Source organism: Dermacentor andersoni, chromosome 8 (assembly GCF_023375885.2).
Source record: "Dermacentor andersoni chromosome 8, qqDerAnde1_hic_scaffold, whole genome shotgun sequence".
Taxonomy (NCBI): domain Eukaryota; kingdom Metazoa; phylum Arthropoda; class Arachnida; order Ixodida; family Ixodidae; genus Dermacentor; species Dermacentor andersoni.
In genome coordinates, this window is record NC_092821.1 from 19,226,864 (window position 1) to 19,246,353 (window position 19,490).

Sequence of the window (19,490 nt, forward strand, 5' to 3'; positions counted from 1 at the left end):
CGAGAGCCAAAGTCAGTGGCTAACAGGCTAACAGGCTAACAGCATGTGGAACGCAGAAATAAACAATAAACTGCACGTTATAATGCCACAGTTAGGTTTTCTGGCCCTCCGCAACAAAATCACGGCGAACAGATGTCCTATTCTGTCGTCTCAGAATAGGGCACACATTTGGCACCCACAATTTTCTGCTTACTGGAAAGGAACCTCCGACCTCTGGTCGATGTGGTGAGAGGCTGACCGTCCTCCACGTCCTCCTCGAGTGTCGGAAAGCCGAATCTGAGAGAAAAAAAAACATTTTCCTCTTGCATACCATTATTGCGTCCCTCTTCACCAGGCTATGTTTCTTATTAAAGAACCGTTTTTTAACACCAAAGCAGTCCTCGATTTCTTAAATGATGTTCTCCTATATGTTATAAGCCCATTAAATTCTTAGCGCATCCTCTTTCCAGAGGATGCCTCGGTGATCGTTATATTGTACAGCACATGCCTCCAGGCCCTTGTGTCTTAAGGGCTCTAACGAGGCCGTAGTTCTCTAGTCAATTTTAGCATCCTACACATTTTGTATATAGTATCATTCTTTCGCAATGCACCTTACTGCTCATAGTACACGTCATTTGTCATTCCCATAATCTTATTACACATAGACTTTATGAACTTTAGAGCGGCCATTTTTAAGGCCCCTTTACAGCCAGGTCACACCAACTTCATCAAACTCACAACTACACTGCGAACTCATTACCTCGGACATGGCGATCTTTGGCCATACCTGCCCCTTGCGCCATTAAACATCATTCATTCATTCATTCATTCATTCATTCATTCATTCACTCATTCATTCATTCATTCATTGTTCTATTTCTGCGCCGGAAACGGCTTAAATAGGAGAAACTATTTTGAAATTTATGACGTCCCACTGCTGTACCAGCGTTTTATTTACGCGCGAAGCCAACGAAACGGGGAGTTTCACCTTAATTTTCTTTGATAGTAATCAGCCTCTTTCCTCTAGATGAATGTAAATAGAATAGATGAATAAGAATTTCTGTACACTGAATTAATGCTCCTATTTCTTGCTTACTTTTTGTAAGTATACATTCTCATCTTGACTCATGGACATCCGTCTATCCACCGCACATGCACCAGCGAGAACCATTGAGAATATTCCAAGCCACAAATGCGTAGGCTTGTTGCTGTCACCAGGTTTCACCGGAGAACTGCACGCGAGGATCAAATTTAAGAAGTGTTAAAATATGTGCACCGAGTTTAGCACCGTTGCAAATTTTCTGTAAGAGCCGGAAGAATTATATATATATATGTGTGTGTGTGTGTGGGGGGGGGGGGGGGGGTGCATCGCATACGGCAGACATTGTCAGCTGCTGACTGGAAGCTTACCATTATCATTGAAAAGGAATGTGTACAATCAGTGCATTTTACCGGTGCTGACATATGGGGCAGAGGCTTAGAGATTGACAAAGAAGCTTGAGACGAAGTTAAGGGCCGCGCAAAGGGCGATGTACCGAAGAATGCTAGGCATAACGTTAAGAGACAGAAAGAGAGCGGTTTAGATCGGAGGGTAAACGGGTATAGCCGATATTTTATGTGACATTAAGAGGAACAAATGGAGCTGGGCAGGTCATGATAAGCGTTGGACCATTAGGGTTACATAATGGGTACCAAGAGAAGGAAGCGCAGTCGTGGACGGCAGAATACTAGGTGGGGCGATGAAATTAGGAAATTCGTGGGCGCTAGTTGGAATCGGTTGGCGCAGGACAGGGGTAACTGGAGATCGCAGGGAGAGGCCTTGGTGCTGCAGGAGACATCAAACAAACAGGCTGACATATATATATATATATATATATATATATATATATATATATATATCTCCGAACTTCAACTTTCTTCAACCACAACCTTCTAAATGTGCGCAAGAACACGCCATTGATTTGGAACTGCCCGTCTACAGGAAGGAGTGAGGTATTCATTTTGGTATCTTTAATAATGTATGCTATCGCAGCCACAGCGATGACCTGCAGGGGCCAGTGTGCGTTGGGAGCATTGTTATCACAGCCGTTTCGCTCATGCTACTACATGGCTTTTTATTGCAATATCAACGTGCGGCCTTCTGCTTCGAACAGACGATGTTGGAAGCGATGTCATTTTTGTTCTTGCAACGCGCTTACGTCGTTCGTGATAAACTCACTCGCTGTAGAGCGGTGCTGTGCAGTCGTACAAACGCGTTGCTTTGGATATTGTACGGGCGCATCCGGGCGTTTCTGAATATCCTCTGCATTTTTCAGAAAAAGAAAGTACCGTCCGATCAGTGACACAGAAGGGTTACAAAGTCAATTAGCGTGGTCCCTCATCATTGGTCAAGCAACTCGAGCGCGAAGTGCATTGCCCCAGGCTAGGAAGAAGGCGCTTTCAACGAAGGGAGAACTTAGAGGAATCAAACTGTTATGTCGGTGAGAGTTGGTTTGTAGGGCCACTTTAACTAAACAGCTAATCACAACATTTTCGAAATAGGCCGACACAATGAGGACGAAATGCTGTTCGCCTCATCAATGTCATCCACCTCCCATGTACGACTTTCTTTTCTTTTTTTCTACCCGAGTAATGTTCTTACCCGAGTAATGTAAGGCTGGACACAAGGCAGTGGGGGAATATGGCATAGGCACTAGGAATATCAGGGGGGAGTTATTAGTAGAGTTTGCGGAACAGAACAATATGCGGATAATGAATACCTTCTTCCGCAAGCGAGAGAGCCGGAAGTGGACGTGGAGGAGCCCGAACGGCGAGACTAGAAATGAAATAGACTTCATACTCTGCGCTAACCCTGACATCATACAAGATGTGGACGTGCTCAGCAAGGTGCGCTGCAGTGACCATAGGATGGTAAGAACTCGAATTAGCCTAGACCTGAGGAGGTAACGGAAGCAACTGGTACATAAGAAGCCGATCAATGAGTTAGCGGTAAGAGGGAAAACAGAGGACTTCCAGATCAAGCTACAGAACAGGTATTCGGCTTTGACTCAGGAAGAGGACCTTAGTATTGAAACAATGAACGACAATCTTGTGGGCATCATTAAGGAGTGTGCAATAGAAGTCGGTGGTAACTCCGTTAGACAGGATACCAGTAAGCTATCGCAGGAGGCAAAAGATCTGATCAAGAAACGCCAATGTATGAAAGCCTCTAACCCTACAGCTAGAATAGAACTGGCAGAACTTTCGAAGTTAATCAACAAGCGTAAGACAGCTGACATAAGGAAGTATAATATGGATAAAATTCAACATGCTCTCAGGAACGGAGGAAGCCTAAAAGCAGTGAAGAAGAAACTAGGAATTGGCAAGAATCAGATGTATGCGTTAAGAGACAAAGCCGGCACTATCATTACTAATATGGATGAGATAGTTCAAGTGGCTGAGGAGTTCTATAGAGATTTATACAGTACCAGTGGCACCCACGACGTAATGGAAGAGAGAATAGTCTAGAGGAATTCGAAATCCCACAGGTAACACCGGAAGAACTAAAGAAAGCCTTGGGAGCTATGCAAAGGGGGAAGGCAGCTGGGCAGGATCAGGTAACAGCAGATTTGTTGAAGGATGGTGGGCAGATTGTTCTAGAGAAACTGGCAACCCTGTATACGCAATGCCTCAGGACTTCGAGCGTACCGGAATCTTGGAAAAACGCTAACATAATCCTAATCCATAAGAAAGGGGATGCCAAAACTTGAAAAATTATAGACCGATCAGTTTACTGTCCGTTGCCTACAAAGTATTTACTAAGGTAATTGCAAATAGAATCAGGAACACCTTAGGCTTCCGTCAACCAAAGGACCAGGCAGGATTCCGTAAAGGCTACTCAACAATAGCTAGACCATATTCACACTATCAATCAGGTGATAGAAAAATGTGCGGAATATAACCAACCTTTATAAATAGCTTTCATTGATTACGAGAAAGCGTTTGATTCTGTCGAAACCTCGGCAGTCATGGAGGCATTGCGGAGTCAGGGTGTAGACGAGCCGTATGTAAAAATACTGAAAGATATCTGTAGCGGCTCCACAGCCACCGTAGTCCTCCATAAAGAAAGCAACAAAATCCCAATAAAGAAAGGCGTCAGACAGGGAGATACGATCTCTCCGATGCTATTCACAGCGTGTTTACAGGAGGTATTAAGAGACCTAGATTGGGAAGAATTGGGGATAAGAGTTAATGGAGAATACCTTAGTAACTTGCGATTCGCTGATGATATTGCCTTGCTTAGTAACTCAGGGGACCAACTGCAATGCATGCTCACTGACCTGGAGAGACAAAGCCGAAGGGTGGGTCTAAAAATTAATCTGCAGAAACCTAAAGTAATGTTTAACAGTCTCGGAAGGGAACAGCAGTTTACAATAGGTAGTGAGGCACTGGAAGTGGTAAGGGAATACATCTACTTAGGACAGGTAGTGACTGCGGATCCGGATCATGAGACTGAAATAATCAGAAGAATAAGAATGGGATGGGGTGCGTTTGGCAGGCATTCTCAGATCATGAACAGCAGGGTGCCATTATCCCTCAAGAGAAAAGTTTATAACAGCTGTGTCTTACCAGTACTCACGTACGGGGCAGAAACCTGGAGGCTTACAAAAAGGGTTCTACTTAAATTGAGGACGACGCAACGAGCTATGGAAAGAAGAATGATAGGTGTAACGTTAAGGGATAAGAAAAGAGCAGATTGGGTGAGGGAACAAACGCGAGTTAATGATATCTTAGTTGAAATCAAGAAAAAGAAATGGGCATGGGCAGGAAACGTAATGAGGAGGGAAGATAACCCATGGTCATTAAGAGTTACGGAATGGATTCCAAGGGAAGGAAAGCGTAGCAGAGGGCGGCAGAAAGTTAGGTGGGCGGGTGAGATTAAGAAGTTTGCAGGGACAACATGGTCACAATTAGTACATGACCGGGGTAGTTAGAGAAGTATGGGAGAGGCCTTTGCCCTGCAGTGGGCATAACCAGGCTGATGATGATGATGATGAATGTTCTTTTACGTCGAACACCCAGTATACATTTCTCATCGGCGTTGCGGACACCTGACATGGCTGTAGTGCAATAGCCTCGAATACCACGCCTACTACACCCGAGATGGCTCGTCAGCCTTCTCGCTCCATTAGAGACGAGCAATCCACTTGAGCGTCCCTTCTTTCTCTCGGTCGGCCAGCAGTGCAGACACCTGGGGGCGTTAAGCCGTGTGTACACACATAGCGGCTCGATTATGACTGCCAGTTCGCGCTACATCGCTCGAGCGTAACACACGCACAACCGCGCTCGGGGAAGCGAGGACGGAGGATGGTACGGTAGACGACGCGCGTGCGTGTCTCTCTCGGAGGGAGAGGTTGTTGCGTAACGAACGAGGCGCGTCGCTAAAGAATAACCTTACGCGTCGCGTGTGAATAGCGCCCCCTGCCCGGCAAAGCCGCAGTCGGCTTCTCCTCGTGGCTGGCTGTGGTAACGCGCGACTCCCGGACCATCGAGGAACGGCGCACAAGCGGACTAGGCGCTGCAAGAATTGAATCGACGGCAGAAGCGCGGGCTTCCAACTTGCGCTTTAGTGTCTCGTTGCCAAGGTGCAAAACTGTACAAAAACAGAACAGTCAGTATATATATATATATATATATATATATATATATATATATATATATATATATATATATATATATATATATACATATTTATATTTATATATATATAGATGTGGTCACGAACATAACTAACACGGGCTCGACGAAACAGAACAGCCTTCTTTTAATGATGGCCGACACCAAAAAAACCCCGGGGCCACAACTGCGCCCTTCGTCATCTTCTCTCTGGCGATCGGTGCGTGTAGTGGGCAGCTGACTGCGACAGAGGGCGCGGGAGACGGACACGTCTTCGCGGGTGTAGTACGGTTTGATCCGTACTACGTCGACAATCTCGGCTCGTGGCCGTCGTCTGCTCGAGCTCATAGTAGTACTCTGAGGGACTACCTCGTAGTTCAGGTCGCTGAGTCGCCTGACGATCTTGTACGGGCCAAAGTATCTATTCAGTAATTTTTCCGACAGCCCCTGATGACGCGTATGGGTGTCCAGACCCACACGCCGGGTTCGTACTGGATATTCCTTTGGCCACTGTTGTAATGGCGGGTGTCAGTACTCTGCGGGAGGCGGATGCGGTTGCGAGCAAGCTTTCGAGCTTATTCGGCCTTCTGGACGATGTCGTCAGCATTGTTGCTTCTTTTTTCGTTGTCGACCGGGAGCATGACGTCTAAAGGTGTTGTTACGCAGCGCCCATAAACTAGTTCAAATGGTGTGAATCAGGTGGTTTCCTGAACAGCCGTATTGTATGCGAATATCGCGTACGGTAAAACGTGGTCGCATAACTTGTGCTCTACGTCAACGTACTTCGAGATCATACCGGCGATAGTCCCATTGAGGCGCTCCGTGAGTCCGTTAGTTTGTGGGTGATAGGGCGTAGTTTTGCGATGGTTGGTGTGGGTCAGTGTGACGATCTACTGTTTTAAGTCAGCAGTAAATGCAGTCCCTCGATCGGTTATTAAGACGGAAGGGGCCCCGTGACGTAATACGATGTCATGGACAAAGAACATGGCGACTTCTGTAGATGTTCCGCGCTGTATAGCTCTTGTTTCTGCGTACCACGTTAGGTAGTCCGTTGCGACAACTATCCATTTGTTGCCTGCTGACGACGTAGGGAATGGGTCGAGAAGACCTATTCCAACCTGTTGAAACAGTGGTGGAGGAGGGTCCAGTGGTTGTAGAAGACCAGCAGGTTTCAAAGGTGAAACCTTGCACCGCTGATTCACAGTAGCTCTTCACGTGGCACTGAACGGAAGAAAACAGCTGTGGCGTGTAATACTTCTGGCGTATGCGCGCTAACGTACTGGCGAAGCCTAGGGGTCCGGCACATGGGTCATCATGACACACTTGCAACACTTTTTCGCGCAGTGAAACTGGGACGACGAGAAGGAACGTTTGTTGGCTGTTTTCGAAGTTCTTTTTGTAGAGAATGTTGTTCGGGAGGCAGCAAGAAGTCTGTCCTCGTGACATCGGTCGTGGGACAACGACGTCGGCTCCCTGGAGGTATAGGATGAGGGGAAGCGATGTACTGTCTGCACGTTGGAGGTCGGCCATCTCGACAACGTCTACACCAAGAAACGGGAAGTCTTGCTCTAAATCACTTGTCTTCAAAGGTACAGGTGCACGTGGGAGGCAGTCGGCATCGCGGTGCTTTTGTCCAGATCGATAAACCACTGTGACGTCGTACTCCTGAAGGCGGAGGCTCCAACGAGCGAGGCGGCCTGAAGGGTCCCTATGATTTGCTAGCCAGCACAGTGATTGGTGGTCACTACTCGAAAAGGTCGGCCTTACTGGCAGAGTCGGAACTTGCCGATCGCCCAAACGACGGCAAGACACCCCTTTTCAGTCGCGGAATAGTTGTCAGACTACGGCTCGTGTAGGCCGTCTTGCCACTGGACGAGTATGGCACCGAGCCCCACGTTGCTGGCGTCAGTGTGAATTTCTGTTTCAGCCTTGTCGTCGAAATGCGCGAGTGCGGGGGCTGTTTGCAGCCGCTTCCGCAATTCTGTAAATGCTGCTTGTTTCTTGTGCGTCCACTCGAAGGGTACATCTTGACGTGTTAATCGCGTTAATGGTTCAGCGATCCTTGAAAATCCTTCGACAAAACGACGATAGTAAGCGCAGAGACCTAAGAAGCGTTAACTACCTTCTTGTCAAATGGACGCGGGAACTCTGCGACGTCAGCTAGCTTCTCGTGGTCTGGCCGAACACCGCGGGGCTGACTACGTGTCCGAGAAACTTAAGCTCCTGAAAGCCAAAATGACATTTCTCAGGCTTGATAGTCAGATTTGCTTTACTGATGGCGATGAGTACGTGCTTGAGTCGTTCTAGTTGTTCATCAAACGTCCTCGAAAACACCACAACGTCGTCTAAGTAGACTAAGCACGTCTGCCATTTCAGTCCAGAAGAAAACAGTGTCCGTCATCCGCTGAGATGTGGCAGGTGCGGAACACAGGCCGAATGGGAGGACTTTAAATTCATATAATCTATCAGGCGTCACAAATGCTGTTTTTTCGCGGTCGCGCTCATCTACTTCGATCTACCATTACCCTGACTTAAGATCCAAAGAGGTAAAAATTGGGCGTGGCGTAGACGGTCCAGAGCGTCATCGATCCGTGGCAGGGGATAAACGTCGCGTTTGGTGACACGGTTAAAACGTCGATAGTCTACACAGAAACGTAGTGTATTGCCCTTTTTTTTTAATCAACACGACGGGAGACGCCCATGTACTTATGGACGGCTGAATTACGTCATCATTGATCATGTATTGAACCTGGCGCATAATCACCTCTCTTCGCGTATGCGAAACGCGATACGGATGTTGACGAACGGGGCGTGCTGACTCGTCCGTAGGAATATGATGTTTCGCAACGGAGGTGGGCCGTACTTTAGACTCGGTAAAGAAGCAGGCAGAGAAATCATTGACAAGGTCGAGTAGTTGCTGTTTCTGCCCTTCCGATAAGCCGGAGTTAATCTGAATGCGATCGCTCAGGTTGACCGCTTCCAATGAATTAGGCGAAGCTGTTCCGAGCGAGGCGACATCCGTGACGGCACCAATTTCATGGAGGAAAGCAACGACTGTGCCTTGCGGTAAGTGCCGATATTCGTTGCTGAAGTTGGTCAGCTGGACTAATGAGTATCCGTTCTGAAGCTGGAGGAGGCCCCATGCATTGCAGATGTTCCGCTCAAGCAATAACGGAAGGTTTGCCTCGGCGATGCCCTCATAGCCGTCGAATGCGTCGCACGTTGCCAGGGTCAATATATATAGGCTGCTTCTTGGCGCTACCATTATGCTGTCATCGACAATGCGCAAGGCTTTTTGGTTTGGTTCTCGTTGCCAGCGCCGCTTGCTAAGTGTTTCGTCGTAGAGAACGTCACACTCGATTTTTCCAGGTTGATTATGGCTCCATTCGCCTGTAGAAAGTCCATGCCGAGTACCGAGTCCCTCGAGCAACTGGGCAGAATGATGAAGACCCCGACGTACGTAAATCCACGAATATTTACTCCAGTGGTGCATCTGCCCACTGGAATTAGTATATGACCTCAGGCAGTATGGACATGCGCCAGTCCACTGGGTAAAAAACTTTCTTTAACTTTGACGCAAGCTTTCTGCTCATAACCGAGCTGTCAGCACCAGTGCCAATTAAAGCGGTCACTTATTCGTTGTCTATGGTAATTAGTATGTCCGACGTTACAACTCGTCGTTGATCGCCGGATTGCGCCTGAACTTCGGTTCGTTGTCGTCGTTGTCCTCGTGATGGAGGATATTAGATGCGCCCGGCATCAGTGGCCTCACCTCCGGAGGTCGCTTGACTTAGTTTTCCGGGTTTGTTGGGCTGGGCGAACGATGCCTACGAGCGTCTCGAGTAAACACGGGACTGGGCGATGTAAGAGTTAAGGAGGACGTCGGGATGAAAAACTGGAGGTTTATTTACATTATGTACAGTGGGAGTCAATTAACAGTCTTAAAGTCATTACGGGCCGGCAGCAACTCGGACGCTGCCGCCCATGGCAAGAAGCTCGAGAGAGATCAATGAAGGAATGCTCTCTTGCTGCTCCCGGTCTCTGGCTTTTAAGCCCTTCGGTGTCTCGAAGACAAGTCACGTTCGGCCAGTGGGCGAGCCCGCTCAGGTGACGCCATTTTCGGCCAATCGGCGAGCCCGCTCAGGTGTCGTCATTTTCGGCCAATGGTAGGCGCCCGTGCGATTGTGTCACACCCGGCGCACAGGGTCGCTCCTTGGGCCCCAGTTGTCCGAGTGCTTACTTCTCTCTGCGGTATTGCCTTCCCGGCTTGCAATGCGCCGTCACAATAGGCGGATGGGGGCGATGCTGCCAGGGTTTCACGGTGCATTACAGCCGTCTTGCTTCGGGACCCACTTTACCTGGAAAAGTGCCAGGCTCTCGCTTCACTTTCGAGAAGAGTCAAGCAGTGAATAGCTCCACCTGCGGCACACGAGGTGGGGGACGCCAACTCGTTTGCACGTGCCGCGCCTCGGGAATGTGGTATACGTGCTTCTGCGCTCCTTAATTCGCTGTGGCGCGATTCGATGTGGTCTGGTAAACTCGAAGGAGGCTCAGGAAAAGGTCCCGTATCTAACAGCGATCGGTATCGATCGGGCGATGAAGAACGGAGCTCGTGCCTTCACTGCTCGCATGAATTACCAGGACGCGCGATGAAGTTCTCTATAGCCACAGGGCGCTCACCAGGTCGTGGACGAGGAGCACGTGGAAGGAACCCACGGAGACCCACGAGCCGATAGGGACACATCCTGTAGAGGTGACCAGCCTCTCCGCAATGAAAGCATAGGGGCCTGAGGTCAGGAGCCCGCCAGATGTCGCTTTTCCGGGGCCGCGACTTCTCGATGGACTGAGGACTGCGACGCCTGAGTGCTACTTCCGTTTTTTTCGGTGGGGCGAATGACGTTGGAAGGGCCGTACAGCGACGGTCGTCGTACCACGTCCGCATAAGTCATTCAGACTGGCTCCCGGCCGTTGTGGTACCTTGTAACGTTCTCTAGCTTGGATGACTTACCTTATCTCGTCGCGCACTATCTCTGCCACGGAAATCGGTGCTGTCGGCGCGTCGGTCACCTGCAGTTTCTGGAGTTCTTCTCGTACCACAGCCCTGATCATTTCACGCAAGTCCTCGAGGTGGTTTCCCGAAGCCATGGTAGGGGGGCTGTTCGAAAGTTCCTTTACGTTGCGGTCGTATTGTCTGGCACGCTGTCGAAGGGCCCTTTCCATTGCTGTCGCTTCAGCAAGGAAGTCCGCAAGTGTAGTGGGTGAATTTCGAATAAACCCAGCAAAATGTCTTGCTTCACGCCCCGCATCAGATATCGGACCTTCTTGTCTTCGGCCATTGAGGCATCCGCACGTCTGAAAAGCCGAACCATGTCTTCAGTCTACGTGTTGACGCTCTCGTTCGGGGCTTGGAATCTTGCCTGTATTGCCAACTCCGCTCTCTCTTTCCTGTCCGTGTTGGGGTATACGTGGCGCTCAGCTGTCGTGGAAATTTGTGCCACGAGTACAATGCCGTTTCATGGTTATGAAACCACGTCCTCGCAGAGTCTTGGAGCGCGAAGTACACATTGCGCAGCCTGTGGTCTTCGTTCCATCCGTTGTATTCGGCCACCAGCTCGCCATGGTCTAGCCAATCTTCCACGTCTTCAGTAGCATCTCCGTGGAATACAATCGGCGCCTGCGGCTGGTTGATGATGAACTGCGCTGGCACAACAGCCACAGCAAAAGGCGGTGGACTCGGGTTCATTGTCCGGGTACGCTCTGGCAAAAGACCGTGCGCAGGTTGGAGCCCTTGCAGACGGCGGCTGGTACGTACGGGCACAGGGGTAATCTCTCCCGGACTACTCACAGGAGCCGTGTCAGTTGTACACTGCGTCTCCGGCAATGTGTAGCGTGTGCCCAGCACCTCCACCAGTAAAATGTCACGAAGGTAACTAAGACGGGCTCGCCGAAACAGAACAGCCTTCCTTTAATGATGGCCGACGCCCAAAAAAACCCCCGGGGTACAACTGCGCCTTTCGTCGTCTTCTCTATGGCGACCGGTGCCTGCAGTGGGCAGCTGACTTGTAGCGATCGGGACTCGTAGTGGGCAGCTTACTTCGCGACAATATATGTATACACATTCTACCGGGATTGTGTCTGCTCATTCTTTCTGTCCTTCGTCTGCCGATGAGCAGTGTGTTACAATGTATAGCGAGCTTTAGCAGACAGAGCGCTTAAGGTACGCTCCGCTCAGACCAGTGCGTCCCAAGTTGCTGTCCAGCGGGTACCAAAGTGCGTGTACGCAAGCGCTCACACCGGCAGCGGGACGTAGACCGCTGCCTACGTTCTGCTACGAGACCGATTGAGCGGAGCTTTCTTTATAGGGCCCGTCTACTGGTTGCCTTGTCGTTTTACAGCTGCGCTGCGGGCTCGCAGCTGGCGTCTCTGGAAGGCGCGCTTGTCATAAAAACGCAATCAACGCAGTTCATGCAGCCAGCGGCACGCGCGACACGTTAGCGGAGCGGAGCGTAAGTAACGCTCTGCTAAAACTCTCATTACAATCAAGCCCGGTCCTTGCTCCAATACGCCAACGACCCTCGATGCAAGCCGTATGACACGCGCCCTTTACCCAAGCGTGGCCGCCTGCGCAGTCCAGGTTTTCGCTACCTTCCACACCCAACACAAAGGCGTGTGCCTCTCACTACTGGTCGGAGGAGTGCATACGCACGCGTTGCCGCAGTTGCAGACGCTCTGCCGGACGATTGTCGCGCATAAAAGGATCACACGTGGCGAGTGTGAAATTCGGCAGACAGAGCAAACCGACGACACGTGTTTGGATTCGCTTCCGGCGCCGGTCGAACTCGAGGCGGACTCGACGACGACGGTTGTGGCGCAGCGAGGGAGCACACGCGCCCATTCGTGCACGGCAGTGAAACGAGAGAATAATGCGCACTGGAAATTCCAACGCCTTATGGTGTAATTCAATTGGTCGCCGGTCGAGCACTCTTGGCATGTTAAGAAGCACCCTTATTTGATTAACAACCTTGAGGAAGAATGTTTGGTTCAAGTAGAAGCGAAATGAAGGAAAAAATGTCGCCCTCTGCTTGTCATACTACACAACGGCATAACTACACAAACGGCATCAAATGACAAACGATTAATGCTTAAACTGGTAAGAAAGCAACGCACGGGGGTGGATTAGATCCCAGGAGCTTCACGTGCAAGCCAGACACCCTAACCACTGTGCCACACAGAATCCACGTTACAGCTCTTCAAATATTGATATGTATAGGCATAAATTATCTAGAAACCTTAACTGTTTTCGATTCGTAAGAAACCTTGCACAAAGTGAGATCTTGCATCAAAGAAAATGCGTTCGTTACGCTTAAAACCTAACGTTCTTATAGCTGCAAGCACATTTTTCAGCGGTAGCGAACGTGCGAACACCTTCTGTATCTGAGGGAGCAATTTCTTTTATTGCATTTCGATTTTTTTCGAACACAGCCTTCCTGTGGGGTGTTCAAATCAAATCAAACACTTATTTATTTGTTCAAAGCGTGATTACAAGAATATGCAGAAGAGGGTCCCAAGGTCACAAGACCGTACCGGGACCCTCTGTACATGATTATTTGATACAAATTACGAAATTAGCAGATAAATATAGAATTAGCCAAGCCAACAGAAGAAACGGGTACAAAAACAAAGAAGGTTCATATATACATAAATCTGTGTTGTCATGGCATAAATATTTCATAGAGAAATACAAATTCATACTAACATTGAAAATATGTATATAAAGTTAACATGAACAGTAACAGTGCATCGTTATCACGTAAAAAATTACAAGGATAAATTAGAAAGAAGAAAGAAAGAAACAAACAAGAGAACAAAGTAAATATAATAAATAAATCATAACAGAATTACTTAAAAAGATGGGTTTTAAGTGTTCTTTTATTGCAGTAGGACATGACGTTTTGATGGGGTGGGGCAGTGAATTCCACATTCTAATAGCGCAGAATGATGCTGTCATTTTATCGTAATTAGTAAGAGCTTTAGGCAGCAAGAAATTATTTCTGTGAGGGAAACGAGTAGCAAAGAATAAAGTTAATATTCTTCAAGGAATCTAAGGAAATAAAATTGTCTGTGAGATCTTTATTGATCAATCTTAAAAGCACATTAATTAAGTAGAGTGCGAATAAATCAGTAGTTGTCAGCAATTTATTCTCCATGCGTATGATATTATTATTATCTCGACTAAAGTTAGAAGTAATGCGCAGAGCTTGCTTTTGTATGTACTGAACAGATGTTAAGTGGCACTAATACGTGTTGCCATATCTGAGTCTGAGATGGTTGTGTCGTCAGCAAATAACATGCACTGTGAAGGTGAAGCGTGTTGCGGAAGGTCATTTATGTAGAGAATGTTGGTCCGAAAATGGAGGCCTGTGGCACCCCCTGATTAATTGTTTTGGTGTCTGAAAACTTGCCCGATAAATAAGCTCTTAGTTTTTTGTTAGTATAGTAGTTTCTCAAAAAGATTAACGGCTTACAATTTTTTTATTAACATGTCGTGATTAATAGCTAGTTTTCGAGAAACCTAGAAAGACAGAACCAAAGTAGATTGTGTATTGAGTAAATTGTGTATAATTAAAGGTTTAAAGTGAAAAAAAAAACGCCTGTTTGAACACCCTCAAGGGTGTTAAATTAATTGCTCACCGTGTCGCCAACCGTACCGCCGTCCATCGCGTCGTTACTTTGCTATCCATACACTTCTCGCCATAATTCTTCCCCCGACAAACAGCCAACATCGCTTACGTCCTCGTGACATGACGTGCGTTCCTTGCTAAGCGCGTTCCTGCGTAGCTTGTGAGGGTGTGGCGCGTGAACTTGGCGTGGCAATAAAATTGGTGCCTGTGCGGTGGGTAGGCAGTGTACGAGAGTAGACGTTGCATGTATGGTGAAAGGTAGCGCAGTTGTACGCATCGCGTTTAGTTGTTTAGCATTTCGTCAACCGCTTCACGAGAGCTTCGATTCGCATAGATCCCAACACGTGCGATATTATTGCATGATTTCGAGCGGCGCAGCGCAGCGCTCAACGCTTTTTCTGTGGCCTTCATTGCGCGTCGCTGCTGTTGCAACTTTCGAGACGGCCTTGACGGCCCAATATCCTCCGCCGGAATCACACGTCCAAACCACTACGTCCCATATCTCTGGTAGAGGCCTTCAGTTTAGCTCTTCTGACTTTTCTTGAGATTAGGCAGGCTGCGCAGATACGCCATTTGGTTGCATCGCTATCATGTCGTCGTTGCATGCGCATGCGGCTTCTGCGGCAGTAATTATCCTAGCCGCTAACTGTACGTGGTGGCTAGTATTGCAAACGTGCATAATTTTTCCAACACCAACCTGTCACATATTGGCGTGTCTCGCTCGGTTAGACCGCACGATGCCGCGTAATTTTTTTCTTTTCATTGCCCTCAGTAAATTTCTCTGCTCGAAAATCAGTCAAAGGGAAAAACTGTGCATGATTGTTATTGTACTGCAACGTCAATGTTTTGCACGAAAAATGTCCGTATGGGTTACTGACTGGGTGTTCCGCTATCTTTTTCCAGTGTTACGCACCACAATTACGCTAGCGATCTTGTTAAATTTGCGAGGTGTATTTAGATAGTACCAGTATTCGGCAAGCTGTGGGCTCACAAACTACAGTAAGGGAAGTGCTATAACAGTGAATATATGGCAGGTTCTGTCGCTTTCATTTTGTGGAAATGAGTCCAATCGTATAAAAGCTTAAGGAACTTAGAACTGCCAAATATTTTCAAGCGTAAGTGAATCAAATCGCTGATTCTTGTATCTTCCGCCTTCTCGTTATAGTGGCCGCCACTTCCAGTAACAAAGCCACGGCGACAAGTAAGCTGACAAGTTTTTCCACTTTCTTTTTCGCGTATGTAGTGATCCTTTCAGCAAGGGAGACCACGTTTCTTGTCATGCGCTGTCTCCTATGCGTATTGGCTGTGCGCGCCGGTGACCTTTCGTCTCCATAAACTGTGTGTCAGTCAGTCCACGAAGAAGCATCGGAGCTAGCCCAGGTGTTAGAGAGCGCAGGTCGTTGAGGTAAAAGCTCTGTGGGGTTCGGGCGTTGCAGCCATCACGTGTACAGACCTGCGGTAACCTACGAACTTTCCTAAAGCGTAGCACAGCGCACGCGCTTGCTCGGCAATTGTCCCAGGTATGGTTCCTTACCTAAGCTTCATCTGATTAGCTTTTATAATGGGCGGAGCATACGTTTCGACAAGGGATCCGTCTTCGTCGTGGAAACCTCGGCTCCGGAGTGGGTTTTCCTATATGCAATTAAAGACTCGCCTTAAGAAATTCCTGTGATATTTTGTTTCGGGTCCAATAAGCTTTACTCGTTGTTGCTGAAATTAAAGTGAAATATTTATTCCAGACTTTCTTGTAAGAAAAATACGTATTTCATTTTTCTTCGTATACGAGTCTTCCCGTAGCGCGTTTTGCAGCACCGGGGCGAAGTTAAGCAATTCATGACGTTCTGCTCCAAGAGTGCGTAAAGAGAGGAAGTAGCCGAAATAGCCGCAGAACGTCGCATAGGCAAGGGAAAATGATGCGTCATAAAATATAATACACACAAAATGCCACTGTATGAAACATAACGTAGGCCAGTATACTCCCAGAAAGGAAGTGACGTGCAGTATACTTGCAATATCATACCGACTGGTCTGGCCATTTACGTTCACTCTCTTTCCTAATTATGGTACGCAATATGACCGGCCTTCTAAAGTGCTTCTTGAGCAACGAAGGCGTGATTTTGATATGTTATTTGTAAATGTGTTGAGAAATTCCTGTTGCGGTTAGTGCTGCATCGCCAGCATTGGGCCAACGTAGTCGGGTGCGGAACGTACGTTTTACGATGTTGGCCCTATATGGGCCGTTCTTCAGGCGCAATATAACTTTGGCGCACTGTGTTACCAAATGTTGTAAAAAGTTAGAAATGTGCCAAACTTGTACAGATTTTCTCATGATTGCGCAGTACAGGTTAGTTGTTTAAGCAACGGCAGCCCTATATGCATCACAACACCTTTGCATTTACTTATCTCTATTGAAGGCTGCCACGTGTGTCTCCCCGCGATCGTGCAGTTAGTTTGAGCGTTTCGGCCCGTCGCTCACCCTCTTTTATTCTAGAGCAGTACAGGCTTGCTACGTACACACCTGCTCCCGTCTCAGTACTGGCCCCGGGTTTTGCCGCACTACTGTTCCTTACGTGTCTACCTAATTTCGCGGGTATCGCGTCCGGTGCAACACCTGCGTGGCCGACGACATTGCAAAGACACGCGGTAAATAAGCACCGCCGTGTGGTCTGGCCTGTTCCGATATCAATTCACTTGTGGTCGGATTCATCTGCCGGCTAGGGCTCGCCAGTTTTGATTTAAAAGCCCGTCTTTTTCTCTTTGGCAGGTATTATTCAGCCGCATCCGTGACCTCAGTTGTGCATTAATAGTTGCTCGAATGTCCTTCGTTTACAACAGCGGGAGACGTGACAGGAGTTCATTGCGCTTTGCTTAAGACTCGCAGCCGAGCAGGAAAAAAGGGGGAGTAAATTGCTTTATCACCGACGTCATTTTGCCGTCAGTTAATTACCAATACTTGGGAACCCTTTGTGGGTCTACCATAAAAGGTGAGCAACGACGTCATTTTACGCCTTTGCGCTACGTCGAGTCGCCTGTCTCAGTCGCTACGAACAGCGTTTTCGATGAGAAGCGTCGATGGGTCTGAGCCGTGCTCGCTTCCGCGGAGCTCGCCGCGCGCGCTTTGCAGCGCAGGTTTCGTGTGCGTGCCGCGGTCCAAGTCTTCGCTGGCGCGACCACTTGGCTCCTCCGTGTTCGACACGCGACGTCGGACGTAGTATGTACGTGGACGTAGTCCGGTCTCCTTGCACGAGATGCGCAACTCCCTATATATGCCCAGAATTGCCGTAATTTTTTGCAGGCGAGCGGGAAGGCTGCCACTTTCGGTTGCCTTGACCACCGGCACGAGTTCTGTGTTGTGGAGAGAATTACCAGCGTGGAAGCCACTCTAACTTATAGAATACGATCAGGATCAGCCTGGACTGCTGAATCGGGGGCTCAAATTTGGGCTAGCTCTTTTCCCGTTATAAAGAGAATGCAAAGAAACTGGCTACCTTGAGCACTTCATTTGGTCCCGACGGCCTTCTTTAATCTCGAAGCGAACACCTTGCTTGGTAACTTGCAAATTACCGGCTTTCTACACGCAATGTTCTGTTGCAGTATGTGCAGTGTCCCTGGGAGGACTTGGGATAGCGCGAAAGGCGGTCTCCCGCATTCTACTCGCATACCTAGCTTACGTCGCCTCGCTGCTGCCTTCCACGGCACGTGAGGCAAGTTTGGTTTACACGGCATTTCTACTCTCGATCTCAAACTTGCCAGGTCGCTTGGGGGTTCGTCAAATTCCACTCCAAAGTTAACAACTTCGAGCATTTATGTAGCTTTGACCTTTCAGCCTAACACATACAGTGAACTTGTGACCTTTAAAGGCAATCTACGTCAGTGCAGTTCGATTCAACGAGAAGGCCTGCTTGCTGTAACCCGTGGAGCAAATGCCGACTCCGAATTCCTGGCTGACTCCACCTGTAAGGAACAGCATAACCAACCAAAATATCAGCCTTTGTAGTCCCTTTTTGAATTGCATGGCAGCTGGGTCCTTGGAGGAGAATTACTTCTGAATTGAAGGAGCAAAAGGCACGAACATGAGGGAAGACCGTTGGCAGCGAAAAGGATTGGATCGACGAAGCCGCTTGTATAAGACCTGTCATCTATTCCAAACCTTGTATTGGGTGCTCATTAATCGCGATAACGTAAATAATGGCGACAAGTACGTACTCGGCCTCTGCGCAACCACAAAGCGCCGAGTTAAGGAAAGTGCTACATTGGCTCAAAAGAGAGCTTACAGCTTTGAAGCAGGGCTGCAATGAAGCAACGACTATATTCTAATTATTTTCCTTTTCGCGCTCATGCATGTAGTGTGATCCGACCGGTGGTACGCCCAGGAGATGAGCTGCATCAGGCAATTATGAGCTGCGGATTGCAAGAAGGGGATGTAGAATCGAGCAGACGAAAACCTTGCATTAGACGTCGCCCAAATCACTCGCAAATTGGGAGCAGTCATTTACGAAGAAATGAAACAAGCAAGAATGTACAGTCTTCGGCAGGACACAGACAAAGCAAGATCGTTAAATAAAGAAGCTGACATCTAACGTTAACAGAGTCGTCACTTTCCAAGAAGAAAGAAATTCGTCCATACTAACCCCGTCCTCCACTGTTGTGCACTCTTGTAATTTGAGAAAGCATCAATTGCGATAATTCTTTATTTTCTCTCGCTATATCTTAAAATTTGGAGAGGCAGACTCAGAAAGGTTAGCTATATAATGCAAGCGCCAGCTGGTTTCTGCGCGTTGAAATAAGGGGTATAAAATGAGGAAAGGGGGGTAGTGGGTTGGGGGGGGGGCGAGTTATAAAGTAGAAGAAACGAAAATGTCCGCCATTGTTCTTGACGCTGCGTATTAGTTTCGAGAAACGGCTTGTTTATGTACACCTTCGACCACACCGGCAGCACACATTGCGGCAGAAGGCTTCACGAATGCCAACGGATCTTCGGGTTCGTGCCATTGCGCGCGTCTCTTGTCCCTTCGCTCATATTTCGTTTTGGACTCTCCGGGGCACAGTTTGACGGAATGTTACGAGCTGTCGGCGGGGTCCCTCGCGATGCCCGTATCAAGCCCGTCTCTGTGCGAGTGTCCCGCGGCTAAGAGTGGTGCGCTCAGTGATGACTCTAACCGGCAACGCGGCCCC

At 48.3% G+C, this 19,490-nt stretch overlaps 1 protein-coding gene across 2 annotated transcripts in view; it reads left to right on the forward strand.

Moving 5' to 3' along the window:
- dachs (unconventional myosin-IXb-like dachs) overlaps window positions 1–19,490 on the forward strand; it is a 205,287-nt gene that overhangs the window by 10,479 nt on the left and 175,318 nt on the right. The window contains exon 2 of one of the 2 annotated variants that reach the window (XM_050174498.3): window positions 15,481–15,516. The exons of the other annotated variant lie outside the window; for it this stretch is intronic. Within the exon in view, the coding sequence (XP_050030455.2) occupies window positions 15,481–15,516 (36 nt within the window). The remainder of the gene's footprint in view (window positions 1–15,480; window positions 15,517–19,490) is intronic. 2 annotated transcript variants of the gene reach the window in all.